This window comes from Takifugu flavidus, chromosome 12 (assembly GCF_003711565.1).
Source record: "Takifugu flavidus isolate HTHZ2018 chromosome 12, ASM371156v2, whole genome shotgun sequence".
Classification (NCBI taxonomy): Eukaryota; Metazoa; Chordata; class Actinopteri; order Tetraodontiformes; family Tetraodontidae; genus Takifugu; species Takifugu flavidus.
The window spans coordinates 1,858,288-1,884,629 of NC_079531.1; the positions used below are offsets into that span (position 1 = coordinate 1,858,288).

Sequence of the window (26,342 nt, forward strand, 5' to 3'; positions counted from 1 at the left end):
GACACACACATAATGCGCTAAATTTTGAATGATGATGAATAAGCGGCAGGAAAAGGTAGCGTCACAGGATGGTATGTGGTCTTGCCCCCCCCCCCACCAGATCTGAACAGAAGATCTACACTGGTTGAATGGATCCGTCAGCTGTGTCACTGGGAACGAAGCCTGTGATCATACAGCTGCTGCAGCACCAAACTCCCTGAGGGACACAAGCCCGTTTCTCAGGAAGTCTGATGGGATCAGAACGGGGTTATAATGCAAAAATGTGTGTATGTTACAACCAGAGGGCCACAAAGCAAAGAAAGCCTCCGACCACAGGACCCAACAGCTGCTGGAATGTTTTTAGTCGGCCTTGGGAAAGGAGGGTTCTACACAATGACACAACATCACTAAACCGATTTTAAAAGTGTCTGTACACTGCTCTTTTCCTGGTCTTTTTACCTTCTCAAGTCTCAACACGTGGCCACTAACGTGCACACACAGACGGTGAGACCCCCCCCGACGACTTCGTGTAGTGACATGAGTGTGAAGTGACATCTCACACTCACACACACACCTCCCGATGCTAACAAACGTGTGTTTGCTGGGTATTTCTTGCCAGGACCCTTGTCCTGTATTAGTATTTATATATCACAAAGGTCCAGTGTTATTAGTAACCTAACTGTTGATCATATGTCATATATGCAGGGGATCCTGGCAACACTAAGTAACAAAGGAAAGAAGACCAAAAGAAGGATGGAAGAGACTTTTTTTTTCTTAAAGTGTCTTAAAAGGGTGAAACTTCTTATTGTGTCACATCAAAGAAAAGTAATTGAGGAACGAGCGTTAACCCACCACAGAGGACACTGATGCAGAGCCCAGACCAAACAAAGGGGGGAATTTGTGATTTGTTGCCATCTTAAAGGAATATTCTTAGAACTGTGGTCAGAAGTTCTAAATTAGGGAGGGGAGGAGGGCGATGAGCAGGGGAGGGTCCGGGTAGAGTGACATGCAATGTGGTTATTTGTTCATTTATTTATGTCTCTTCCTGTCTTTGTTGGTCAAAGAGTCAGATGAGGAGTCAGATTGCACTGCTGCTGACAGTGTGTGTGTGTGTGTGTGTGTGTGTGTGTGTGTGGTGTGTGTGCTGTGTGTGTGTGTGTGTGTGTGTGTGTGTGTGTGTCTTTTCCAGTCTATTTTAGGATGAATAAGGAACATTTTCCAAACACTAAACACTTTTTTTTTTTTACATTTTCGCCACAGAGTCATGAGAATCTCTAGATTTCCATCTCATTATCACGTTTACATTATTAAAGAACATTGGAGCCAATCACTAGTTCTGGATAGAAGACATATATAGCATATAAATGACCAAATTAACTACTTAACGCTTAAAAATAATAGATTTAATTAAGAGATGAAAATCCTCACCGAGGGGAATAAAAATACATCCGTGGTCACAGTTTAAGAAGGTCTCGATCTGTCAGCTGTTAATGAGGGAGAACGAGACGCTGAGCTCTTCCGGGGATCACATCAAGGGAATTGACTTCCGACAAGTGTTTGGAATCTTTGATCCAGAACAGGGTCTTCATGTCAATGGGGGGGGGAGGGGGGGGTGATGGAGGCGCGATCCAGCAACAACAGGACATTAACTTAATAACCTCAGACACTGGAATGCTTGAGTGGTTCCCACTTCTTTTGATCTAAACATCGCGGGCCGTCACTTTCCGGATCTTTGGGATTTCCAGCTCCTCCTGGGGAATTTGAAAAGGAGCTACAAACACGTCCCCCTGGAATTTGCTCTCCATGCAGCAGGGACAGGGGGGGACGGGGAAGGTGCCGCACCGAGGGCGTCCAGAACGGCCAGTGGACGAACACGCGCCGGCCTCCCTGAACATGACATGTCAGGAATGCCAGCTATGTTTTTCCTCCCACCAACTCCTTTTTAGTACATCCACCCTTCCCTTCACCCACATCTACACACATCAAGGCCTTTTTTTAAAAATATACTTTGTTAAATAAACAAGCAGACATGAAAACAAGGGCCAGAATGTCCTCCCTGCAGTTTCAGGCTGGAGAGTTCATGAGGGAGAATTCGTATTTTGGAGCGTGTTTGCATTCTGCTCAGGTTGATTCACTCTGAACTCTGAATTATTTAACTGGAAAGCGGGTCCACTTACAGAGACATGCACAGTTATGCCTGGAAAAAAAGGATCCTGGACCTTTTCAAATTGCATATCCACCCTAAACTATGAAGCGTATATACCAATAAAGCGGGGTGAGGAATGCACAACATGTGACACCACACGCTGAAAATGACCAGTTTATGCTTTCGTATCTTCACAGGAAACAGGGTCAGAGCGTCCTGCTCGTGTGGGTCTCCCATCATGCCGTCCCTTCCTTACAGCCAATCGGTGGCCGAGTAGAACGCTTCCTCTGTCAAGAGGCGCAGCACAGGAAACCACCGGGGAGGATGTGCATGGTAATTCTCCAAGAATGCACTGAATGGGACCCTCTGTGCCAGACGTCAAATATTAACCTCGGTGCAAGCTTATAAAATCTGACACATTATGAAGTTATCTTACGTGATGGACCGCGATTAAAACGGAATGAACCTGTACAGGAACAAGACACTGACCTTTTGTACTGTGAGCATTCAAATTATCCTTATCTAGGGAAGAAGGGATGAGCCACTATCAAGTCTGCCCGGGGAGGCGGAAAGGAGTTTGCATTGTATTATTTGATAAGATATCATTTAAGGTGCCATTTTCAGTTTTACTTAATTCTTGTCTAAGAGGAAGGATCTGAGATGTTCCCCAGAGTGATACCTCAATTAGGATCAAATCAGTGGATATTGCAAGTAAATGAGCCCACCTAAAGGTGCCATGGTTGTGTCTAATCAACTCAGACAGGCTTAATTAAGTTAGAATAGTTAACTAAGACCAGCAGCAAGTGACTGACTCAACCAGGATGTTATTGTGCAACGACATACGTTTGGAAATCTTCTACCGTTCTTGAGAAAACACTGACCAAACACGCACCGTATCGACCGCTGCTCCCGTTCGCTGTCGCCACCCTTCCGGGTCCAGAACCAAACACCAGGAGATATCAGTGACACCAGCGCCCGGCCGCATCCGACTGTAAATAAACTACAGATGGCAAATCCATACCAGACAAGAGCGTCACCCCCGTGACAGTCAAGCCTCAACTTGGCTGCAATCAAAGACAATTAGGGGAGGATTAGAGAGGAACGGTGCAAACATAAATGTTTAATTCCTCCGCCTTTTGCCTTATTATGACCCAACTCCGGGTCCTCTTCGGTGGGGAGAGGAGCTCCACTCGCCAGATCCCCTCATCCCAAGACCAGAGCTCTATAATGACTGAAAAGCTGAGGTCATTATTACTGCACACCCAATTCTGTGCGTCTGTGTTTTAACAGCTCCAGTCAGGAGTTTGGCAGGCCTGATCGCAGGCAGGAGGAAACGGAACCACTCGCCGCACATGGGTTCGTTCCAAAGTGTTGAAGTGATGCCGCACGACAGATTTCAAGGGCGATAGAAAAGCAATCACCAGCGAGCGAACGCGCACGTCGCCGGACAGAAGTGAGTTTTCCGAGTGCGTTCCAGTGGAAACGTTGCAGGCGGCAGGGACAAAGCCTCGTTTGACTCTGTCCCCTTTCAAGAGCGCCGGAGCCCCGTCGCCTGCTGCCACGGAGCGACGCGGATTTTTCCACAGCGTTTCTAGTCCCGACGTTCTGCGTTGTAGAAAGTAGCAGCAAAATTCCACATTCCCGAATATTTAGATGTGTATTTAGTCCATTATGAGCTGCAGCATCAATAAGCCCTGCGATATTAATGGCATTTTTCACTTTTTCCTTTTTTTGCAGCGATACACAGCTGCACCGCATGCTGCATAACTTTGTAATGGAGTCTAAAATGATTCGTTAATCCAGGCATCGTTTGGGTGCGCGACAAGGTTACAGTTGTGTTAAACTCACACCCCAAAAGTTCACACAGTCCATTTATAGCGAAGACAGGAACAAACCTTCCGAAAACCGCTCAGGCCTGTTAAGAGGAAGTCATTGACCAAAAAAAAGAAGTGTTCTTCGGTCCGAACTTCTTGTTCAACAGTGATCAACGATATTTAGAGGGCATTGAAACCTTTCCTTCCTAAAATACAACCCGCACCTCAACCCTAGCTTGTTCTTCACACCGAACAAATAATGCAGAGCATTTAAATAATTAAATTCATTGGAATCTGTGCGGTATGCAAAGTATGAGAAGCGTTAAATATTCGTTATTGGGATTCCTCTGAGCAGGGTGTTTCTGTTGAATGTGACGCTGCTCCCACGGTTACTTTAGGAATCATAACCCAGATGCATGCACACACCTTAAAGAGAGACAAACAAAGAGACCAAAGCACAACAAAAATATCTCTTATATTCACAGAAACACACAGTGGTAGACCAAGTGGTACTGGAAAGTGTGAGTGTGTGTGTGTGTGTGTGTGTGCGTGTGTGTGTGTGAGAGCTCATAAAAATGTGACCAAACGAGAGTTTCAGGATGGCTCAGTTGCCCCGCAGCACTGTCACGGTAACAGGCTCTTCCTGCACCTCCTCCTTTTCTACCCGCCTCACACACTTTTACCTTATAAGGCAACGCATTTAACTGTCACCGAAACAATGGTGACGTCAGAGTGCAGCAAGGTGCCCCCCCCCGCTGAAAGAAACAATGCACAGATGTGAAAACGGAACCCTACAGGACTGAAACAGTTAGAGCAAAGGTCTGGTACATTACCTGTTACTTCATTGGCCTTGTTTATTTCTGTGTATGTGTGTGTGAGAGAGTTAGATTGTGTGGGTGCTGTAAGTGCAGGAATGTGAAACACAACACACCCCACTAAAAACACACACTCTTTCTCACAGGAAGCAACACAGAGGTGTTAAAGACCACTCGGAGCGCATACGTCTGCAGTGTTTGCTTCACATTAACGGTGCCTGAATCAATAGGACCCGATTGGCGACTCAAAAACCACTTTAAAAAAAATAAATCAATAAAAAGGCAGCGTGTGGCCGTGCACTTTAGCACAAACAGTATCGTTCCATCAAAGATCCACTGGAGACAGTTACGGACCTCCATCAATTCATCGTTAATTAGGACACGATGAGAAAGCATTTATTGATTTTTAATCAACATCATTGCCAAACACATCATTGATTTAATTTGATACAAATGATATTTTGAAATATTGAGCGAGCGCTTTAGTTTTGGGTTTTAAATGCCGCTGGATATAAACTGAAAGGATGCAAATTGTTCTAAAAAGCTTAAAGGCTTCCTGCTGCTGTGAGCAATTAGATAAGCTGGCAGGGAGGAGACCTCCGAAAGGTGCTGAGAGGATCCAGACCTTCAACAGGGAGCAGTGTGCTGTTTGTTCCTCAGTTTCCTCTTGTTGATGACCCCTTCCCACACACACACACACACACACACACACACACACACACACACACACATTCCAGAGCTCAACCCTGCCCTTTAGGGCTTCGTGACTCACTGACCCAATGCCTGTCTGACATGCAGCCGAGACCATGCAAAGGAAAATCAGTCGGCGTTAATCAGCTGCGGTGTGTCATCACGCAGACGGCCAATTAAATGGCATTCGCTGATCACAGGGCAGATCTTTCGAAGCCACTGAGCTAATGGGCCAACTGAGGATAATGTCATAGATCAGTTATCCTGTGCTAATTGTTTAGTCTATGCAATGGATGCCTTTAGCTATTCTTGATAGATGACTAGTCCCAAATGCCAGTTTTGACCAGCCTGGATCCTGCTTCGCTTTCCTCTCGGGAGAAGCGATTGCGTTTTTGTCCTTCTTTGTAATGCCCACGCGAGCTGAACTGACAAAGGCGTAATAACGTGGCGCTTATTGGAAATACACACATATGCCTAAACACAAAATGATGCATCAACATGCTCTCCCACACTAGCCTAAAACCTCCAGATGATTTAACGCCGGGATCCTCGTGCCCCAGATAGACCCATGCAGAGCTTTTAAAACCCACCCCCTCGACACGCACCCGCCCTGAGAGCCCCTCCGGGAACAGGGCGCAGCGAAGGCCACTATCACCATGTGTAGGTCAAACCTGCATCTGTGAGGCATCCCTTTAGAATGACTTTAATCTTGGCGCACCCCCACCTACCCCACCCCGTATATGGAGCAGACTGGGATATGGAGACAGTGAATCCACGGCAGTCTGATCCCCGCAACCACTTCCTGCTCTAAAACAAATTGAGTGGCCAATCAAAATGCCCCAAAGTGAAGCGGCGCAACTATCAAACTACGTCCTAGTTGCACCTCAGGAGACACTTCTATGGAATGTCGAGTGACATCACACGAGTGACATCACAACAAGCTCTGCGTTCCACCTCTGGTCAGTTTTTGGTGTTTCGGTAGAACTCTACACAGCGGTCGTTCTCCACAGCAGCCACCATATCAATACAACTGTGCTTTGGGGGCTGTTGCTAAGCAACCTAGTGTAAGTCTCGCATCTTATTTTTAGAATAATGAAAATTGTTTCCAGCGCCTGGTGTCCGTAGTGGGAGCCAGTCAGGATCTCTTCACATCTGTGCATCAGTTTAAAAGATAACCTCGTTACATTTGTTTCTGCGCCACCTTTACGCCGAGCACCACGGAAACCTGCGGCGCCGGCGCTCTCGTCAAAGTGCACCGACGGCACAGGGCGCCGAGTGCGATCTTTTTTTAAAGCGATGACACCGGGCTGAAGGGAAAATGCTGCAGCGCAATTCTCACGGCGAGGTGAGAATTTCTTCACAGCAGTGGTGGCGAAGCGGAGCGGAGCGGAGCCGTGCTCGCTCGCCAGAAACCGAAACACTGCAGCTACTACACAGAACGGCGGGCCCGTGTGAACACCACGCTCACACTGCCGTGCCTTCCTGAGTCAGGAGACAGCAAATAGAAGTCTTTGTTAACTGGAAAAACACGGCGAAATAATCCCCCGCAGGCCAGCTATGATTGGACCAGACAGGGTGGTAAGCTGGTGGCCGCGGGGACGGAGGATTTCCCTGACCCACATTAGGGGGGAAAAAGACATTTCTGTTGCAGCAAACTCACCTACGTTGACTTGGGAGGTTTCATTCTGGGTATTATTCGCAGTAGACGACATTTAGATGAGATCACAACCCATCTCGACGGTTAAAAAAAGTAGAAAAAAGCAGGACTTTTGACATAATGAGTGGACAAAATGGCTTCTAGCGTGCATATTTGTGGTGTGCAGCGTCATTAATGTGACGTGAAGGACAAGTGGAGACGTTTCATACTTTCTTCAGGATACAGTCAGCAGGCATTCCATCATTTCTTGGTCCGCCATCTGTTCCGTTAAGGGGGGGGTAAAAAAAACAGATCTGACTGTCTTCACGGTCTGAGTTTGTGGTGAGTTAGTTTGACTGAGTTTCTGACTGGACACTGGCGTCATATCTAAAATAGTGAGAAGGTAAAAAAAAAGAAGAAGAAGAATTAAGAGAACCACGGAACCTTCCTTCCATCTGTGCATGTCTGATGATGAAATTCTTATTTTTAACCAAAAAACACTCGATATTGGTGTGGAAATGACAACAGAGCGAGGAAAGATGAAAACCTTGAAGGCAGCAGCAGTAAGATTGGATTGACCGACTTTTCAGTTGCGTAACCTGGCAGAGAAGTTGCCGAAAATGTTCAACCATCTGGCTCAACCTCGCCTCACTTGTCTGCTGGCCTGCGTGCAAGACTGTAAAAGATACAACGGCTCTCGCAAACATGCTTCGATGCTCGCCACCAGCGTAATAAGAGAATCGTTTTTGTCTCATTTTAATCTCAGCGTACAACCTTACAGACCAGTTCAATTGTGTTACAGATGTTTCCCCCCCCCGTTCAAAGCCAATATTAAATATAAATCAATAGCTTTAAGCAGACTGAAGAGCTAAAGCTCTTCATCTCTGCCATGTGTGTCTCTCTAGAAGCTCCAGACACACAGGAATCTCATCTGAACTATAAAGAAAAGAAAAACAGATTCAACTTGTGAACCCCAGGCTGGTCCTGGAGATGCCTGACTGAAAACACATGTACTGGGGGACGTAAATATGAATCCCACAATACGGTCGCAAACCCCAGAGCTGAGCTGTTTAATCAGACAGAAGCAAACAGAAAACCCAACAATTTTGTGTGTCGCCTCAGCGACTGTGGTGATGACAAAAGGCAGGAAGTGACGAGGGCAAAAAGGTTATTCTGTGAAGATGTTCGGGTTTATCGTGAGGGAGAGCAGAGCAACCGAAAGGCGGAGTGAGGATTTCATGCTGTTTTGTTCTAAAACCAGCGAGAGCTCTGGGTTTCAATATTTCAAACGTGCGTCTTAAAATACTACAGGTTTTAGCAGGAAATGGTGTAGGAGTGAGGAGGGTTGAATAATCCACAGAGGCCAGAGAGGCGGACAAGGAACCAACACGTTCAAGCTTGTTTAGCTGTCTTTGTGATCAAACAGAGGAGAAAAATTACAGGCCGCTGGCGGCGTGTGACCGGTGACGGGCGATAATCAAGGCTAATTATCAGCGCTTTAGCCGATTTACAGCTGCAGCAGCACAGGGAGCAGATCTGGAGGTGGACCCGTGTGGCACCAGGCAGATACAGTCAAAACCTCCAGCCAAATCAAACACTCCCTCCAGATGTCTGCGCCACGTGCACGAGCATATCACACGCCGAGTTCGATGCATAAGAGCGCACTGCAAGACTAGCATAGCCTGTTGTGCAGTCTGTTTTTCCCCATCTCTCTTTTGCTCACACACACGCACACACACACACACACACACCCACACAGACACACCCACCCACTAGAGAGACAATAACATAAAGGTGTGATCACATATTCAAAAACAAGAAGAAACATTTAATAGTTCAATACCACACTTTGGTTTTGGGATGCTGAGCCAACACCCTCCGCTTTTAGGTTTTTTTGGACACATTACAACTTTTTAAAGATGATTATATAGGCTATACCTAGTGAGCCATATGCATATGTATTGTATGCAGACATGGGCAGTTCCTGTTTTACTTACCCAGGATGTGTGTCAGATCTGAACATAATCTACTCAGATCAACTGGGCCATAATCTCTGGATGAGTGGAAATAGGGGTGTGGTTGGGTGTGTGTGTGGGATGTGTGTGGTTGGGTGTATGTGGGGTGGTAGGGGTGTGTGTGGGGTGGGGTGGGTGGGTGTGTGTGTGGGGTGGTAAAAGCCTGTTTGGCACAACCACACCAGCCTGAGAACAACTGTTTAGGAGAGCCTGTTCCGCCTCACTGTTAAATTCTATTTTCCATCTAATACATGGGTATTTTCTTTTCAGGGGTTCAGAACATTTATTAAATCTGATCACTCCTCTCAGGTGCAGGGTGATAACGGACCTCTGAAACGGTGTTTCCAAAAATACGAAGCGCTGAAGAGCGCCGTGGCGGAGAAGCTGCCGTCCCACGCAAACATGCATGAATGCCTTTGCTCTCTGCAGCCATCCAGGCCGAGGACACCGACGATAAGCAAAGATCTTGGGAGAAAATGTGCAGCATCAGCCAAATGATTATAGTTGGGAACCACTTTAAGCTTGTTGGTGACCCTTCAGCACACAAGCAAGACTTTAGAATCCCCTAAATATTTGTCTGCATGCAAAGACTTTTTAAACAAGAAATCGTGCTGCTTATTTTACAACCAGAATAAACACGCTAATCTCAGCTAAAAACAACCGCAATCGGACATTATTGTATCGGTTGAGTTTTAAACAGAGCATTATTAGATCCTTTAATCAAGTTATTACAAACAAATGTAGAATTTCATGTGAAAAAGTCACTCATTCCATTACAGCCCTTTGGGAGAAGCCTGGAGAACATAGGAAGAGGGGTAGTAGGAGCTCACAGCTAAAAACATCAACAGGCAGCCTGGCAGCCAACCAAAAGGAAATTCTTAGTCTCCATTGTTGCCAATTTCAGTTCAGAGGGAAATGCCATTTAGTAATCCTCATAACTATGCACACAAAAGCTCAGAAGCAAGATTGTGAACGCAGACAAACAATTAGCGAACGGCCACAAGGTCACGCCGGCCATAAACTGAACCAGGGGACCAGCAGCGTCGGATATTTGAATGCACAGGCGTGCAGAAACGCCTTCCTTCGACACAATGAGTGGAGGAGAAACAGACCGTAAAGAAATCCCTTTGAAAGAGGAACACACGGGGCTCCCCCCAGCCCGACCCTGCTGCCTACAGCTAGCTGCTACAGGCAGCAGCCGCTGGCTACCATGTGGTTAGCTTTGCACTTTGCACTCGCCTGCTATTCCACATGCTAAGTAAACGGTCCCAAAGAACAGTCGATCGCAGGGCGGCGCCGAAACAGATTTCAACAAACAAATATTTGGAGCAACAACCGGCGTCTTGATTTCATCCACCTTTCGACTCGGCTGGAAACTGTTGCTCTCCTTCTCAAGTGCCCTCGACCCCGAGGGAGGATTCTCTCTCGTCTCCAGTGCACAGACCACATCTGGAATCCTGCAATCCCCGCTAGGGGAAAAAAAAAACCCCAAAACAGGATAACCCCCTTTAGTTAGACGCCTCCTCCCACTGGCCCAACAGGCTATAATGGGCCACCGAAGGAATGTTTGCCCCTGTGTGCTCTCGCGCTGCCGCCAAGAGCAGAGGAGAGGAAGGCGAGGGGTTACATTCCTCTGTTCTGTCCCCATGCCGGCTGCCCGGCTGGTTGAGTGGCTGGTTGTGCAAGTCCACAGGCTGATTCTGGACCAGTCAGCTGACGGGGAGCATTTTCCCACAGCTGACCTGGAATCAGCTGGAGCAGCACAGCTTTTCCACAAATGTCCACACGTCCTTTTTTTTTTGTGATTGCAGAAGAATTTCCTCCCAACTCCGTTCACGCAGTCCCTCCGCCGACCTTTGGATGAGCACCCGTCATCAGAAACATCCCATGACGTCACCGAGGGAAACAACGCGGGGGCTCCGGATGAGACAGACGTTTGGACGTGGACGGCGGGATTCATTGACAACTGTTGGACAGGAGTATCCACCCCGAGCCGATCCTCCCGTCACGGAATCGGCCGATCACGCAAAGAGAAAAGACGAGAGCCAATCAAAGCGCATTCTCAACCAACAAAGCATCCTCTATTGTTGTTTAGAAAACAAAGCCGTTTAGCCAACCTCCCTCAAACATGTGCAGCTTCCTTCGCTCTTTTAAAGGCTGCCGAGGACAAAGAATGCAGACGGGGAGACAAAAGCTGCCACGCAGCTTATCGTGTAATCAGACCGCAGCCTTGGCAGAGACGCGTCGTTTGATCCACTCGTCCTCCAAAAGATGTCATTTGCAGATCATCCTGGGCCCAAACGGCCCCGTCTGCTGACTCGTCACAATAAAAGCATGTCAAAGTGGGCGGCAGGAGAACAAACCAACACTGTGTCCTCCTGCCCACCTTGGCAGCGCTGGAAGAGGAAAGCTTTTGTAGGGCTGGGTGTGTCGGAGGAGGCTGCACACTCACTGGGAGCTTACTGGGAGTATTTAGAGGACACACCTTGGCTGAAACTCTAAGGTAAAAGAGTGAAGAATAAACAGGAAGACGGAAACACACGCAACCGAGTAACCATTACACAAACTATATCGAATCATCCGATCTGCCCCCGACCTTCAGTCGGACGCCGCCAATGCACTTGAGATGTGTAGGAGGGGAAATTTAGCAGAAGGTTCCATGATGGTTGGAGTTATTGTTGTAATCTCTTCAAGCGTCGGTGCCTTACTCAAATACTACTGCGCTTGATTACATCACTTTGGCAAATAGTAACAGGCAGCCGGCAGTGGTGCTGCGGCGGGCCCTCCGGCCTGTGTGCTTTTCAGCTTTCATTGTTAGCTCATCCGCCCACCTCGCTGTACTTTCGCCCTGCCCGAAGAAAATGAGAATTGTGCGCCGCTCCAACTGTCATTCCAGGGGCTGGTGCTGTGCGCCGCACGGCTCAGGGCCGCAGTAAATCCTCCGGTGGCGTCATGGCGCGCTCCGGCGTGTCTCGACACGCAGCGGCAGCGATGAGAACGACCTAATGACATGTTTGCTAGGCGAGAACCTTTGCTTGGAACAAACGGCTCTTGCGCCAGGTACTCTTGGGTGTTGCTCAACATGGGTGACAGGAAGTGTGATGCAACTACCAACTTCTGCTCCCGCCACCGTCACGGTGGCCGGAAATTTCAAACTGTTGGCAGCAGCGTAGCAACACCTGGGTTACCTCCACTTACTCCTATTGCCAATGTTATGAGGAATAAAATGTAATCAAACTCATCTCCTGTTAACCCACTACAGTAACCCTGCAGGAGTACAGGACAGCTCTGAGGCATTTGTTAGCAAGTGTGCAATTACTGGCCCAGCTAGCATGAACACACTTCAGGAATTTGCCCCGTCGCTCCACACTGCACCAGGGGTGACCCAGCTCCCGCTCAGTAACGGGGGCATGTGGCGTCCTGGTCAACACTTTCTTCCACAGCACTGATTAGAGGCCTCAGTAATGCAGGAAAATGGACATCGGGCCTGGTTTACACATTGAACCTCGTTCCGTTAATGATTAGCACGTTAAGTTTTCCTCTGGGAGAAACTTTGACCGGTGTGATCTCTGTACAAACAGGGAATCTGAGTCAACCCACTACAGCTGCTGATGGCCTGACGGTAACGTCCATGCGTCACCCCACCAGTCACCCCGCCAGTTAGTCCATGAATAAAAATAAGAGCAGAATGCTTCTACACTGTCAGGATGCTAATTCACAGCTGTGCATTGCAATGGAAATGTATGGAGGAGGGTCTAAAACACTTCTGGTGTCATAATAAATCTTTCATCATCAGAAGCTCTCGTGGCAACGCTTAATTGCATCACATCATGTGATCACCAAGCGCCCCCGTGACTTGAATTTCAGCATCTTCTGCTGCCAGCCCGGACTGCAATGGCTAAACTAAGGGGGAACTAAGAACAAGGTCAGTATTGTCGGGTTTATGCGAGTGGGGGGCCGAGGCGGCGTGGGTAAAACGTGTGGCGAGCGTTGCTGTGATCGCCTCAGCCTCCGACGGTCCTCCGCACACGCCAAAGGTTGGGATGATGGTTACGAATGAGGCGCTCCCTGTGGTCTGAGCGACCGTTCTGCAGACATAATCGATACGTCTTTACTAAATCCATGCATCCACTAATGGTCCATGGGTGGTGTTTGCTTTAGAGGGATGCTTTAAATTCCTGAGAACTGTATAAATAGTTGTGAGAGAAACCCTTCACGCCTTTCAACGCGTCAATGATATCACTGGAATTCTTGCGTATGACTCGTAGCACAGATGTTGTCTGTGAATCACAGCAGCTTTATGGTTAAGACTCCGGCGTCTGATGATCTTCCATCATCTCTTTTCCTGTAATGTGCAGCAGCAGAAAATCTGTCTTATCGGCCTCCAACCAGCCAGCTAAGTTGGACGCCCTGATAACAGCACAGCCTTCAAAAACAGCCCCGGACCGGCTGTTTCAGACCTGGGTCTGCACCATCCCACTCTGGGGTTTTTAACATGTGATTGGCGCCCGTTTCCGATGGAAATTCGAAGCGCTGCAGAGGGAAAAATAGTAGATCAACCTCGAAGTTAGAGGAGCCGAACATGTTACACATGCACAGCGGAACAGTCTCACATTCCGACGTCTTCGAATGGAGAGGAGGATGGTGGCGTGGGGAGAAAAGGAGTTTGGTCGGAGTAGAACGAGGTCGGGTAACATGAAATGAGCCAAGTGGGGTCGAAAGGGAAGATGGCTGAGTTTAAGTACTGGAACGGAAGAAGCTGCGGGCTTTACCGAGCAGAACCGAGGCCCGTGTTCGGTGTACCAGCTCCATTTCCCTTCCCATCCCATCCCTCCACTGCCATTTTCTTTCCAACCGCTGTCTCCGCTGCACAGCCCGGCGAGACAGGGCCCAGCTGGGCCCGTGGTGCGTTCACTTACCTTCCTCTGCTGCTTCTCCCAGGCCGGATCCAGCAGTAGGTCCCGGTCCCAGTCATTCTCCTGCTCCATGTAGGTCTGCGGCCCGCCGCCCGAGGCTTGGTTATTGGCAGCGTGATAATCTACCATGTCAGCAAAAGAAACCTGAGTGCGCCACAGAGCAACTGTCAAGGATAAAAACCTACAAAAATAAAAAAAAAAGGGGGGGGGATCCAACAACGGCCCACAACGGAGAGACGGGATGGGGAAAGTAGAAGAACCGGGGAAAATGCCTTCTTTACTCGCCGCTTTCAGCAGTAAGTGGGCTCGGAACGTGAGGAATATCCGGCGTGTGCAGTCAGAAAATCCCCGCTGCTGCTGTGAGAAGAAAAGCTCTCACTCCGGACTGGGAGGCTGCTGGGAGGAACCGGCCGCTCCTACAGGCTGAGCCACGCCGACAAGGTGGACGTGCCGAGGACGCGCGTTTCCGGTCTGACCTTTCATCGTAAATGTCGTCAATTACAGCGCGCGACAATTTACCTCAATAAATATCCAACACTGGCAAATTTGACTTTTTACAATAAAGGTGTATTGTTTTCTTTGTGATGCGCGTTTTTTATGCAGTTTTATGAATGCTGATAACGCGCTCTTTACGACCTCAACGTAGGTGGGTTTTATTTTGAAGAAAGCTACTTTTCGGTGCGGTGTGACTTTGCGCGACATCCGTAAAATTGACACAGACAGCGACCCAGACAGTCATGAATATTCATATAAACTAACATTTGAACGGGATCTCTTTAGATAATAAAACGTACCTTTTCATAAAGACTAAAAATCTGACATTCTGAAATGTTTAAACTTTAAAAATCTGTGATTTTCTCTCTTTTTCTCCCGTAGCATTGCTGTAAATTTGACTGCATTGCAGGTATGCGGGTCGCGCATAAGCTCTGAGACAGAAGTTGCAAAATCATGCTGCTGCAACTTGATTTATATCTATTGCTGCTTCCCTTACGTGGTCGTTATCCACTTGTTATGGGGTGTCCAAGCTGTGCATTATATGCACATTGATATAATGTGGAATTATTGGTCTTATTGCCAAGTAAACGAAATGTCTAACTTTAAATTGTTACATCGAACCTGTGACCTTTAAGATGTCAGAGGGCCAGACCATATCAATTTTGGATGATGAGTACTAGACCCACTGTTGTCATTTGTTGGACCCAAACCGGCTCAGGGCAGGTCAGTGAGCCCAACAAGTTGACGTTGACGGACCAATAGAAGTATGGAGATAATAACATGAAGTATAGCGCCACTTAGTGGCCGTTCTATGGCACAGCCTGGAGGAGATTCGAACCTTTTAGGGTTCGAGTCCCTGTTCAGGCGGATAAAAAGCTACAGAATGATGTCAAATACTTTGCTCTCATAGTGTTCAGCCACCCAATTTGATGGGGTCGATATGATGTCGATATGACGAAGGCTTCAACATAATCACGTAACAATTCTGGCCATCTGAATAAAATGGTTTGAGTTAAATTTGAAGCACACTATTTACACATTTTATATTATTTATTTACAAATTATGTCATACATTTATTCAGAACACATCAAGACATATTTAGGATAAAGAAATCCTCTAGTCCTAAATCCTAAAGGTAATGAACTGAAATTAGACCAATGAAGTTGTACATTTCTTTATGCTGAATACATTTTTTTTATTTATATTAGCATATTTGGTCTAAGTTTGATGTATTTCATTCTAAATCCCTTGTCATTTCCTTGCAATGACATTAATGACTTTTCACTGATCAAAATGAGACAATGTTGAGTTAAACCTGCTCAGTTAATTGGAATGATTAAGTCAGAATGTTAACAGGATTCACTTCAGAAATCACAACGTTTGAATAAAATGACATTTAAAACCTCATTCTGTAACACTGGAAGATGGATTCAAAGGAAAAAACAAAACAAACAAATGAAAACGCTGACATATCGGGGTCAGTTGTACATGGTCATGTGGAGCCACTGGAATCAAGTGGAGAACAGGTTATTCATCATTTCGATTAATGAAAGTGGAACAATGGAGTTTTAACATACCTGCCTGTAGGTCACCGTTATGGATCCCATCCCAACTATGTCATACCCTTGAAATTTGACTGCAAAGTTTGAGAAAAAAAGAATTGTCACAAATGTAAATCTAGTATTTCCACAATTTAGTTTACTTATATGTGTTGTACTGTTTACATTTATATAATCACACAATAGAATTAACATTCATTCTTTAACATTCATTAACATTCCCAGACTACTTAAATGCATTCCCTCCTTCACTTACAGATCATGTTCTCCAGCTTCAGAAGCAGGTAGAGGAAGCCGGGGTAGCTGATGGTCATGTCTGGCTCTGTGTACCTCAGTCCAACCAGCTGCATGATCAGATCATCCACAACAATGCCTGCACCAGAGACCACATGCAGGTCAGAAGGAACGATTTCAGGGGAGTAACGAGCAGGGGCGGCGCGGGTCAGTGCACTTCAAGTTCACAATAAAGGATGCGATGAAAATCTGTGCTGTGGCTCCCCCTAGTGGTCACTCTGAGCTGGCAGCTGTGGATGTTGGATTGCTTTGAATTGTTGCCAGTCCGGTTTAGTGATCTCAGTCTATCAACATATTTACCAAGATACTGTCAAACCATGGCTTTACCTGCTGCCTTGAGAGCGGGGCCGACCTCTTGATACTCAAGACGCTTCGTTTTGTTCTTGTCAAACACCAGGAAGATATCCTACGGAGAGTCAATTAAAGGAAATGAAAATCTAAAATGACATAAAATAGTAAACAAAACACAACACAATTGCACAATACAAGTTTTTTTTAATAGATTAAACTGCTCTATGTAGCAATAGAGACCAAATATTTCTGTGCAAACACAAAATATTCCAATTTATTTTATGTAAAATGACAGGGGGAAGGGGTGGAACTACTGTTTCTCTAATGCACCTACTAAAATATGAAGATAAAAATGCATAAAGTTAACTTACTGTCCACTTCCTGATTTTGTCCCAGAGTTCCTGGAATTCTATCCAGTTTAGCCGAGCGATGCCTTGGGTCTGGGAGAAACGCTGGAGTCAAGGCAGTTGGAACAGTCGTTATAACCTGTCCTAATGGTATTGACTTGGCACGCTCTTAACCCTGCCGAGAAGGTACTCTTTTAGTACCCAGTACCCCTTGTGGAAAAGCCTCCAAATGCTGCTGTGTGAGTCAGAATTAGTGGAAAAACGGGATCAAGGTCACAGAGGCCTTGATCAGAGCCTGGATAGCTCAGTCGGTAGAGCATCAGACTTTTAATCTGAGGGTCCAGGGTTCAAGTCCCTGTTCAGGCGTTAATGTTTTGACCCCTCGCCCCCTATCATAGAAAGACTGTAAACAGTCACACACCAGGAAGTTCTATGAGAAACTCTGTAGAATTGCAACACAAGGATACATCCATAAGCACCACCATGCTCTTGCACTGCTCCAGAACCAGGAACTTCTCGCTCCCTGCCAACACTGAAAAGGACAGAGGTCAGGTTGGTGTTTATAACATAACATGTTGATAAAGGATCCAACATAAATGGCATAATAAACAAGTCATATGGGCTCAGCTTTAATTAAACCTCCTCTTCCTCCTACTTGAGTCTGAAACTGTCACCGGTAAAAATCTCACAAACAGTAATTTGTGGGAGGTTTACGTGTGGACAGAGGTGATTTAAAGTCGGAAAACGAAGCTGTAAGAAAAGAGAAAGAAAGAAATCTGGCCCCCACTGACCTCCTCCCTGTATGGCTTCAGTCAGCAGGTTGTACAGGTGCACTGGTTTGCAAAATCCCTGCTGACAACACAAATGATTAAAGAGTCACTACCACAAAGTGCAGCATGCAAAGACGCTGTGCACGCACATGCATTCCAAACTCAACCTTGTAAAAGACCCCACCTTATTGCAGTGCTTTGTGAAAAGCTGTCTGGTCGCTTGCAGGGAGGGAAGAGCAGCCTGGTGAGGAAACTTACGCTGCAGACAAAATAAAAAGGGAACGTTTCAAATACAAAGGCTTTTTTTTGACTGTTAGATCCCACAACAGGGTGAGATCACTAGATCTCAGCATGACCTCATTTTCACGTGTTATTCCTTACCTCCGTTAGTGAGGAGACATCTTGTGGGAGCGGTTTGTCAGCTGGACTGTGGGAAAAAAGAGCAGAAAGATCAGGAAGCTCAAGGTTTAAACAGCAAATAAAGTTTTTAATGCATGGATTTAGCTGGACACACACACACACACACACACACACACATCTCTCAAGCTTCTTGGTTAATAATCAAGCTTGTCTATTTTGAGTTTTTTAGAATATCATAGTGAGAAACAGTTTAATGATGACTAACGGGCGAGTAGCACCATTAACTCTCCGACTCACTTGGAAAGGTTCTCCTTCTCTGTCAGCACCCGCAGCAGGAATTCTCCCTGTTGGTTCGGTTCGGAAGTAGATGGGATAATAATGTAACGACCAGGGGGCAGCGAGCTGCGAAGGACAACCTCCCGGCGAGAAGAGTAGTGGGGACTGAAGAGGACGGGACGCAGCTTACTCAGGTCCTTAGGTGACAGGTAGGTCTGCTCTGGACGGGCCTGCAGACACAGTGCTGACTGTAAGGGCTACATCAGCGGTGTGTGTGTGTGTGTGTGTACCTGGTATACGTGCAGGGCTATGGAAAGGTTGATGCCGCTGCGTCTCTGGTGTTTCTGCATCAGTGCTAAAACGAAGGAGCAGGTCTTGGAGTCGCGACTGCTCCCGTCCACCTCCGACAGGGTGAAGCTGAACTGAGGGTTCTGCCAGAACAGGTCTGGAAACGTACAACAAACATCAGTCCCATTCTTCCTGCTGCCCACCCCCGGACTCAATCTAAGGACGGTATTGTTGTTGGTGTAGAGCTCAGCAAACTACGTCTGACTTAAGCCCTCTTCATGAACCAGAACAGCGTCTTTATTAGGTGACACAACCAGAATGTTCACGTTTGATGCTCATGAACAGGTTTTTGTCTCTTACGCCCTATTGGGGGGCCGCCAGCTGTGATGCTGGACACCCAGCTCCCGTGATGCATGCTGCAGGACCACGGCTGCACGCTGGAGCTTTGGAAAGCCTCGGTCTGGTGGCACACCTCCATTATCTCAAAGTTCTGTCGAAAGTCTGACACCGACATCCTGAAGGAGAGAGAGGTCGGTGTGCTGATGCGATGTTGACCCACGGGCTCCAAAAAACCTTGTTTGTCCACAAAATATTGAGCTGTTGTAGTGAGGAGCACTCAGAGGGCAGACTCACCAGAACTCCCCGTCCTCCCGACTGACTCTTTGCAGTCTCTGCTGCTCCTGAATGCTCACAGTGTTCCACTCTGGACTTTATAGGGGAGACAATTCAATTAAAACTTCTAAAACCTTAGCCCAGCTTGGTGCATTTGGATCTTTTTTTTCCAGAGCTAATCAGGTAAATGAATGTGCTCCAACCCTTTCAGATCACTCCAGGCCCCTTCCCACTCTGTGTTGCCCCAGGGGTTCAGGACCCGCACCAAACATTCAGTCCCATGTGCTGTCTTAACCTGTCGGATGGACAGAACATTTAGGGAAAAAAGGAACGAGGCAACTTCAACAAACTGGGTCTTTACCTGCTCAACTGCTGTGAGAGAGTAAGCGTGTCTGAACATGATCCCCAGCTCATTCTTCTGTTCTAAAGGACCCTGCAGGGAAAAAGGTCCACCCACGTTCAGCAAAGAGCAGAAATCCCTGAGTCAGGACCTGACATGTCCTGTCTTTACCTGGCTGGTAGCACAGTTGATGAGGGCTCCTTTGGACAGCAGGTAACTCAGCAGGGGGGGCAGGTCCCTGGGCAGCGCCGCGATGTTCAGGACTTCAGTCACCCCACCCGTCATGTCCACCATGGCCTCGTGGGGGAAGCCCATATTTAGGCTCTGTAGCCTCCTTTCAGCCTGCAGTCAACATGTTCCAGGTTCTTTAGGATCTGTTGGCTCTGTCCAGGGGGAATAAAAGACAGGACTTACTTTGCATAGGCCTTCTCCAGGAGGGGGCTCCAGAACTCACACTTGTCTGGGGAGCTGAGGTAGATCAGTCTGTTGTCCAGAGTGGGCAACAAGTCATCTATCCTCACCTCCTCCCACTGACCGTACATCCAGAACTACACAGGGGGGGAGACAACAACATGAAGGTGTGACGTATTCAGGTCCAATGGGTGGAAGGGCTTTTGTCGGGGGGTATTTACTCTGAAGGTGAAGCAGCCGTTGTAGCCATCCTGAAAGCTCTGCTGCAGAGGCACCACTCGCTCGAGCAGAGAGGGGTTCAGAGACAGAGAAGCAATAGCAGAGAGCAGCCAGCAGTCATCTGGGGGGGGGGGGGGGGGGGGGGAATCAGTCAGGAGCTTCAATCATGTGATGTGTCAACAGAAGAGGAGCATCCGTCATGGTGGCAAAGTGCATCGGGCCCAGATTAGAGCTCCGGTTTTATTTACGTGCTTGTTAAAAGCTCATCGGCGTCGTGGCGTCGAGAGTTGCTGACAACGGTTACCTGACACTCAAGTCGCTATTTTTGGGACTCGTGAACTCACTCAGTTCTCCTTGGCGGATGTCCAAACGCGTCGCTCCACTTACAATGAAGTTTGGTGAAGAGCAGAGCTCCTAAAAGAGAGTGATGGATGCGTGACGAGAAAGAAGAGAAGAGGAAGAGACAAAAGAGGGGAGAAAGTTAATGGATGGCGAAGAAGACAGCGTTAATGACTCCAAATCAAAGGTAGAGGCAGAGGCGCAGCAATTATGGGGGGAAAAGAATCCTCACATTCTTTCTTCTTAAATATAGGACATTTACAGGCTTAATTAGGCCAGTTCAACAGTTTTGATGATGTCATCAGGCGTCACCGCTGTTACCTGGTGATCCTCCATCATCTGATGTTTTTATCTTTGAGCAAATGTTTGCCTGACATCAGCAAACAGGAGACTAAGAGCAGCAAATCCCTGTTTGGTGAAGCCGCCTGTACTGTTTGTACTGCTGACATGAGCATTTGTCTGTGTTAGCATGCAGAGCAGGACCAGTTCAACAGGTCTGATGCGTGGCCTTGACAAATACAAAACAGAAAGTACAACCGATGATAAGCGGGACATTTTACTATTATCAAGATAATAAAAAGGTGTGGACTTGTTTATTTTGTGGGAGGCGGGATTTCCTTTACGGTGAATGATTACAGTTATATCAAAATTAACTGAAACATCCCTCAGAACAGACCAAGTGTAAAGGTCTATTAACCGTGTTCAGCAGTATAGGAGTCTATTTTGACACATATCTTTAATGTACAACAGAAGTTTGCATGTAGTCACAGGAGCTCCCGCCTACTCCACATTCAAATTCGCACCGTTTGCACATTTATGCATCAGTTCTACATTGAGATTTAAACACTTCACCTTTGGTCGTTTCCACTTGACCTCGGGCTGCATCTCCAGCTCCCCAAGGGGAAAGTGTCGGTCCACGAAGAGTCCGTCCCAGCCCACCGGGGGCCCCTCTGCCCGCTCCAGGCTCATGTCCCCGCTCATGATGTCGGTCAGCCAGCGGCGGGACTGAGAGCCGAGCAGCTCGTCTGAGCAAACCGAGTCGACATCATCCTCCAGCGGAGGGAGAGAACCTTCCGACGACACGCTCAGAGACTTTATCATGATCTATATGTGTCTATATGACCGCGAGCCACCGCTCACCTGTAAGTCTGCGATGTCGGGATTGAGCCCCAGCAGCTCTGGCCCCGCCCTCTCACCTGGACAGAAACTCCTCCCCTTAAGCTCACGAGGCCTTTTCCTTCCTGGGTTCTTCATCAATAAGGGAAATTTACGTCCTCGTTACAAGACTTTAATAATTAAGGGATCCTTTATACTTCAGTAATAACAGTAAATATACAATCACGTGACACCTGTCTCCCAAAATAGTGATATCATCGAAATAATCATTTTTGTATCAACAGCTGGTCAATAAATATAAATAAATATAAATAAAATAGATGACATTAGACCAATCGGCGTCCGTGGCTGATTGCATGAACACAAGAATATGCAGCACAACCAGCTCCCCTTTGTACTTAATTATACTTAATTATCGGTTTACATAATTATAATTACAGCTCCAGAGAAAAGTAGGTCAGGGGAGACAATTATATTAAAACTACTAAAACCTTAGTGAAGCTTGGTGCATTTGTAAAAGAACCACACAGCGACTGTAAATGATAAATTACTTTTATTGAGAAAAAGATGTTGATGAAAACAACCTGGTGAGCTCTGTCATCACTGATGTGTGTGTGTGTGTGTGTGTGAGTGTGTCACTGAGACGTAGCCATGATGCTGGATACACCTGTGAGAAGACAAACAGCAGAATGAGCCCAGGATGTCGGATCACGGTTCAGAACTGAGCTCTGAGGAGCAGCTTTAAAGGGAGAACCACTCACTCTCAAAGTCGATTTTCTCCACGATGTTCTTGGGCTTGATGCTCTCGTCCTGGTTGAAGATGAAGATCTGCCCCTCCTCGTTTTCCGCCCAGCCGTGTTTGTTCATCCAAACCTTCACCTGCGTGTCTGCTCAGCCAGACAGAGTCCGTCGGTATTAATAAAGCTAATTGGAATGTTTCCTGGTGGGTTTAACAGCGCTCCAGCATCGTTGGTCTTACCCAGAGGGTCTCCCAGCATCTCTCCCAGTAAACGGCGCCCAATGGTCTGGTAGGTGATCCCCACCACGTGACATATGACTGAAGGAAACAGGAAAAATAAAATCATATTCTTCATCTAACCCAATCTCCATCTCCATCCTGACATGGGTGTGTGTGCCTCCTGGGAACTTCCCAGCTCTGCCAGTGACGACACACTGGTTTTACAGCATCATGTCCACTGTACTGACTCACAACACGACACTCACACTTGCGAACGGAGTCCTCGAAGCCAGTGATGCCATCAATGAGCTCTCGGTTCTCCTCCAGGTTTGTCTGTGAGGAGGAAGTGGTGACAGGTGAACGCTTTCGCAAGGTTGGAAAACGGATAAACGTTCGGGAGAATCAGAGCCATTGTTAGTCCCGGGCTGAAGCGGCGCCTTGCAACACATGTGCGTGTGTTTGTGCCTGTGTGTCATACCCAGAAGCTCTGAAAATGGCAGGTCTCCAGCAGGTTTCCCAGGTAGAGGATCTGCCTGATGGGGCGTTCCTCTTGCTGCGACACTGTAGTCAAGGAAAAAGGACACAAACTATTCGCACCCAGGCAGATCGCAAAGAAATTCCAGCATCCACATGAGCGGAGATGCTGTTACGCCTCACGCCTGAGGCAGCTGGGATAAAGGGATGGATAGACTCCAAATATGGTCTTAATATACATCTATTCATCCATTTCAAGCACTTTACCCTCTATGTTTTAGATAAAACAAAAGAATGGACAACAAAAGAGTCTGTGAAAGCTACAGCAAAAGGATACATGAGTCTGGTCGATCATGCACTTGCAAAGGGTGAAATCAGTGTGAGGCAGGTTGGTCAGAGCCTTCAGGAGGATCTGGGAGGTCACAGCCGTCTGGAAGTATGCTGGGTTGAACTGGTACCTCCAGAGATTTAATGGTACAAAGTTAGTTATTACCCTCAATTCTTAAAGGAGATACAAACACTGGGATGGCAAAGGAGAAATAACATCTACACATAGGATACTGATCGACAGACAGGAATCAGTTTACATCACCGTCACCATAACTTACAGCTTTAGGACCGCCAGGTTAGCCTCCAGATCATAGGCATTTTCTTTTGCTTGTGTTTCCACATAACGTTCAAGTGTTGCGAGGTTTTCTGGGTTGTATCTGTAAGGTGTAACAGATGATTTAAGTGTTCATGGCATCGGTCAATCAGCATATACATTTTCATTAGTGTAGGTCAAACCGTGCTTTTCCTTTAGATTGCTTGATATTGCCTCATGACACCATTATAAATGAAAGCTCCTGAAATGTTCATTTTGACATTTTAAGTTGCTGATATTGTAGATTAATCGTATGAGAATCGGTAGTAATGTAAGTGATGACAACATTAGCTTTAATGGGTTACATTCATAATACTAAAAACAGCTGGAAAGAATAACTCAAATAGCATTCAGCGTTAACATCCTGGCTTTTTAATGAGAAAGAGGAAAAACGATCATATGTACCATAAACGACAACCATATTTTCCTTATATTAATATGAAAACTCCTAGAAATCGTTTGAGTGTCAGCTTCATGTCAGATAAACGGAAATAACAACGAATCCTAATGTAACAAGAAGACCATATAAAACCAGAGGAGTGGAAACAGGATAATCAAGGCATTGCTTTGCATTGAAGTGATAAACTGAATGTAGTGCAACAGCAATTCATTTGTCGACCAGTTTGTAGCCATTTCAAATAATTTAACTTTAGCAGGCTAAGCTAGAAGGCTAGCACTTTCATTATGTCGGATTCCTAAAGGACCGCGTACCTATCGATTCCTCGCAGGAGTTCGCCCACATTCGCCCTCATTTGCTCGAAAGACGACATTTGGTCCAAACGTTTAGTGAAAACGCAGAGATAGAAAATTGTCTAAAATCCACACGTGGGCCAGGGAACAGCAAATGAACCGGGCGAAAAAGGAACGTGTCGGAACGAAAAGACCGACGCACCGGCGGATCCGGAAACCACCCGGACACACAATGTCGAAGAACCAACTCGCAAAACTGCGACATTAAGCAGTTTACATCGTCATACATATACATATACTCACTCAAGTACTGATTTTAAAATAAACCTTCCATAGCATTAATTGCTCCACTTATACATCCTAATTAATGTAATTGTCGTTTGTACAAGACCGAAATGTAAATATATCGGAAATAAATGTACACATATATAATATTTATATGTTTTATCCATATTACGGGTGAAGGTTTCGGAAAAAGTCAACTGGTTGGAATATACCAACGAGACTTTAGCGCGTTAAATTTAGTTTGGTGTCACCTTGTGGTCATAGTTGGGTATACATATAGGATATAGGCAGTAAGAAAACGTTTATGATCAAAGCTCCCTTGACCATTGGACGATAATATTCGGAATATTACCGAAATTTAACGATCTCTTCATTAGATCAACTTTTCCTCAAAATTGAATTGAAATCCTTTCTTAATTTTTTGTTATATTGCTATCAGACAAGCGGCGGCTATCGTGAGACCTGCTTGGCGGAAATAATAACAATGTAAAGTTAGCGTTGACAGTTATGTTTCACGCTTAGTACCGTCAAGAATTTCAAAATAAAATACCTTCTCCAGCTTGTCAGATGGTCGAATAGCTGGGTCTGATTAGTCTCCTTCAGCTTTTACTGCTGTTGAGAAGGCAGGTAACAAATGCAACATGGTTTTATCAGAGCTAATAAGACAGAAGGTTTGGGTTTAGGCTTTTTACATCGTCGAAATTTATTATCTGAGATGCCAATTTAATCAATAAATTGCGAGAATTTAATTTAAACCAAGCTAATTGACAGAGGATCTAATTGAGAAATTTTAACACCGTGCTCTCTCATTGTTATGATTGTATTTTTTAAATTTCTTTACATATTTTGAGTTCGACATATAATTTTCACATGCTGTAGTTCTCCATTATCACCACCAGGGGCACCATCCACTTTATTAGCTGGCTGCACATCGTCGCCAAATCATTTTCTTTCATGTTTTTGGGAAAACACCAAAAAATATTACCAAATACAGAGCATATGATAACCAAGCCAAAAACTCATTTTCATCAAAACAATTATTTTAATAGGGCGATGACAGGTGTTTGCAGAGCAGCTGCCTGAAGTTATAACAATATTACTTTCTAGTTCAGGCAAAGAGAGTCAGACTGATTGATAACCATTCATGTTTTATTAAAAAAAATCTTCAGAAATCTACAGGCGACCTAACCACTGAATGAAAGTCTGAATGTGATGCAAAGTTCAGGCTGCCATGTTCATTATTTGGCGGCTGAATTTTGCTCGGCTGCTGCTGTGGAGCTGTTTGGAGGAAGTTTGCAGATTGTGGTTGTTGTACTGGCATCACTCCACAGCTCTCTGCTGGAAGCCTTTGATTTATTCACAGTATCTAGTGTAAGAGTTTGCACCATATTTAGTCATAGCTTCAGCAGCCCTGTCCCAACGATGGAGATCAGGTTCTCGTGGCCACAGCGAGCCCGTGAAATGTGTCTGTTGGTTGTGGGAGTTTGTGGACCACGTGGTAGAAACTGTGAACAGGCAGACAAAGCAGAGAGACGGGATGATGATATCAAACGGTGAAGGTGG

At 46.3% G+C, this 26,342-nt stretch overlaps 3 protein-coding genes and 1 non-coding gene across 11 annotated transcripts in view; 1 reads left to right on the forward strand and 3 right to left on the reverse strand.

Annotated features, from left to right (window-relative positions):
* The window catches only part of actn4 (actinin, alpha 4), a 30,150-nt gene extending 15,744 nt beyond the window's left edge, over positions 1–14,406 (reverse strand). For 3 of the 7 annotated variants that reach the window (XM_057048882.1, XM_057048880.1, XM_057048879.1), the window contains exon 1: positions 10,453–10,758. In XM_057048882.1, the coding sequence (XP_056904862.1) occupies positions 10,453–10,743 (291 nt within the window). In that variant the 5' untranslated portion in view covers positions 10,744–10,758. Of the gene's footprint in view, positions 1–10,452; positions 10,759–14,014 lie in introns of those variants that run through there. The other 4 variants (XM_057048884.1, XM_057048885.1, XM_057048886.1 and 1 more) reach the window with 3 other exon arrangements.
* A 1,131-nt stretch (positions 14,407–15,537) lies between these two features.
* On the reverse strand, positions 15,538–21,792 carry zgc:85932 (uncharacterized protein LOC405875 homolog). The gene is given in 21 exon segments (XM_057048913.1): positions 15,538–16,012; positions 16,085–16,143; positions 16,323–16,439; positions 16,688–16,766; positions 17,023–17,091; positions 17,466–17,530; positions 17,790–17,847; positions 17,953–18,027; positions 18,150–18,195; positions 18,426–18,634; positions 18,695–18,849; positions 19,053–19,207; positions 19,326–19,400; positions 19,508–19,599; positions 19,666–19,737; positions 19,816–19,970; positions 19,973–19,986; positions 20,059–20,192; positions 20,277–20,395; positions 20,619–20,688; positions 21,466–21,792. Coding segments are annotated over 21 exon segments (2,094 nt in total). The 5' UTR covers positions 21,715–21,792; the 3' UTR covers positions 15,538–15,985.
* On the forward strand, positions 17,292–17,364 carry trnak-uuu (transfer RNA lysine (anticodon UUU)). Its single transcript has one exon. It is a non-coding gene; the product is annotated as a tRNA-Lys (tRNA).
* A 471-nt stretch (positions 21,793–22,263) lies between the features above and the next one.
* Positions 22,264–24,738, reverse strand: eif3k (eukaryotic translation initiation factor 3, subunit K). Of its 2 annotated transcripts, none has more exons than XM_057049027.1 (8): positions 24,516–24,738; positions 23,770–23,868; positions 23,499–23,619; positions 23,166–23,240; positions 22,954–23,020; positions 22,709–22,786; positions 22,491–22,616; positions 22,264–22,396 (listed from the first exon to the last, which is right to left on the reverse strand). In XM_057049027.1, the coding sequence occupies exons 1-8, from the start codon at positions 24,572–24,574 to the stop codon at positions 22,365–22,367; spliced, it is 657 nt and encodes a 218-aa protein (XP_056905007.1). In that variant the 5' UTR covers positions 24,575–24,738; the 3' UTR covers positions 22,264–22,364. The 2 variants fall into 2 exon arrangements, with proteins under 2 accessions (XP_056905007.1, XP_056905006.1); XM_057049026.1 differs by having other exon boundaries at positions 23,166–23,243.
* Between the last annotated feature and the right edge of the window lie 1,604 nt (positions 24,739–26,342).

Coding starts and splice junctions, on each gene's coding strand:
- eif3k (XM_057049026.1), bottom strand. CDS start 24,574: ATGTCGTCTTTCGAGCAAATGAGGGCGAATGTGGGCGAACTCCTGCGA. Junction 22,617..22,708: donor GATGCTGGGAGACCCTCTGG/GTAAGACCAACG, acceptor CTGGCTGAGCAG/ACACGCAGGTGAAGGTTTGG. Junction 22,397..22,490: donor GGAGAAAATCGACTTTGAGA/GTGAGTGGTTCT, acceptor GTCTTCTCACAG/GTGTATCCAGCATCATGGCT.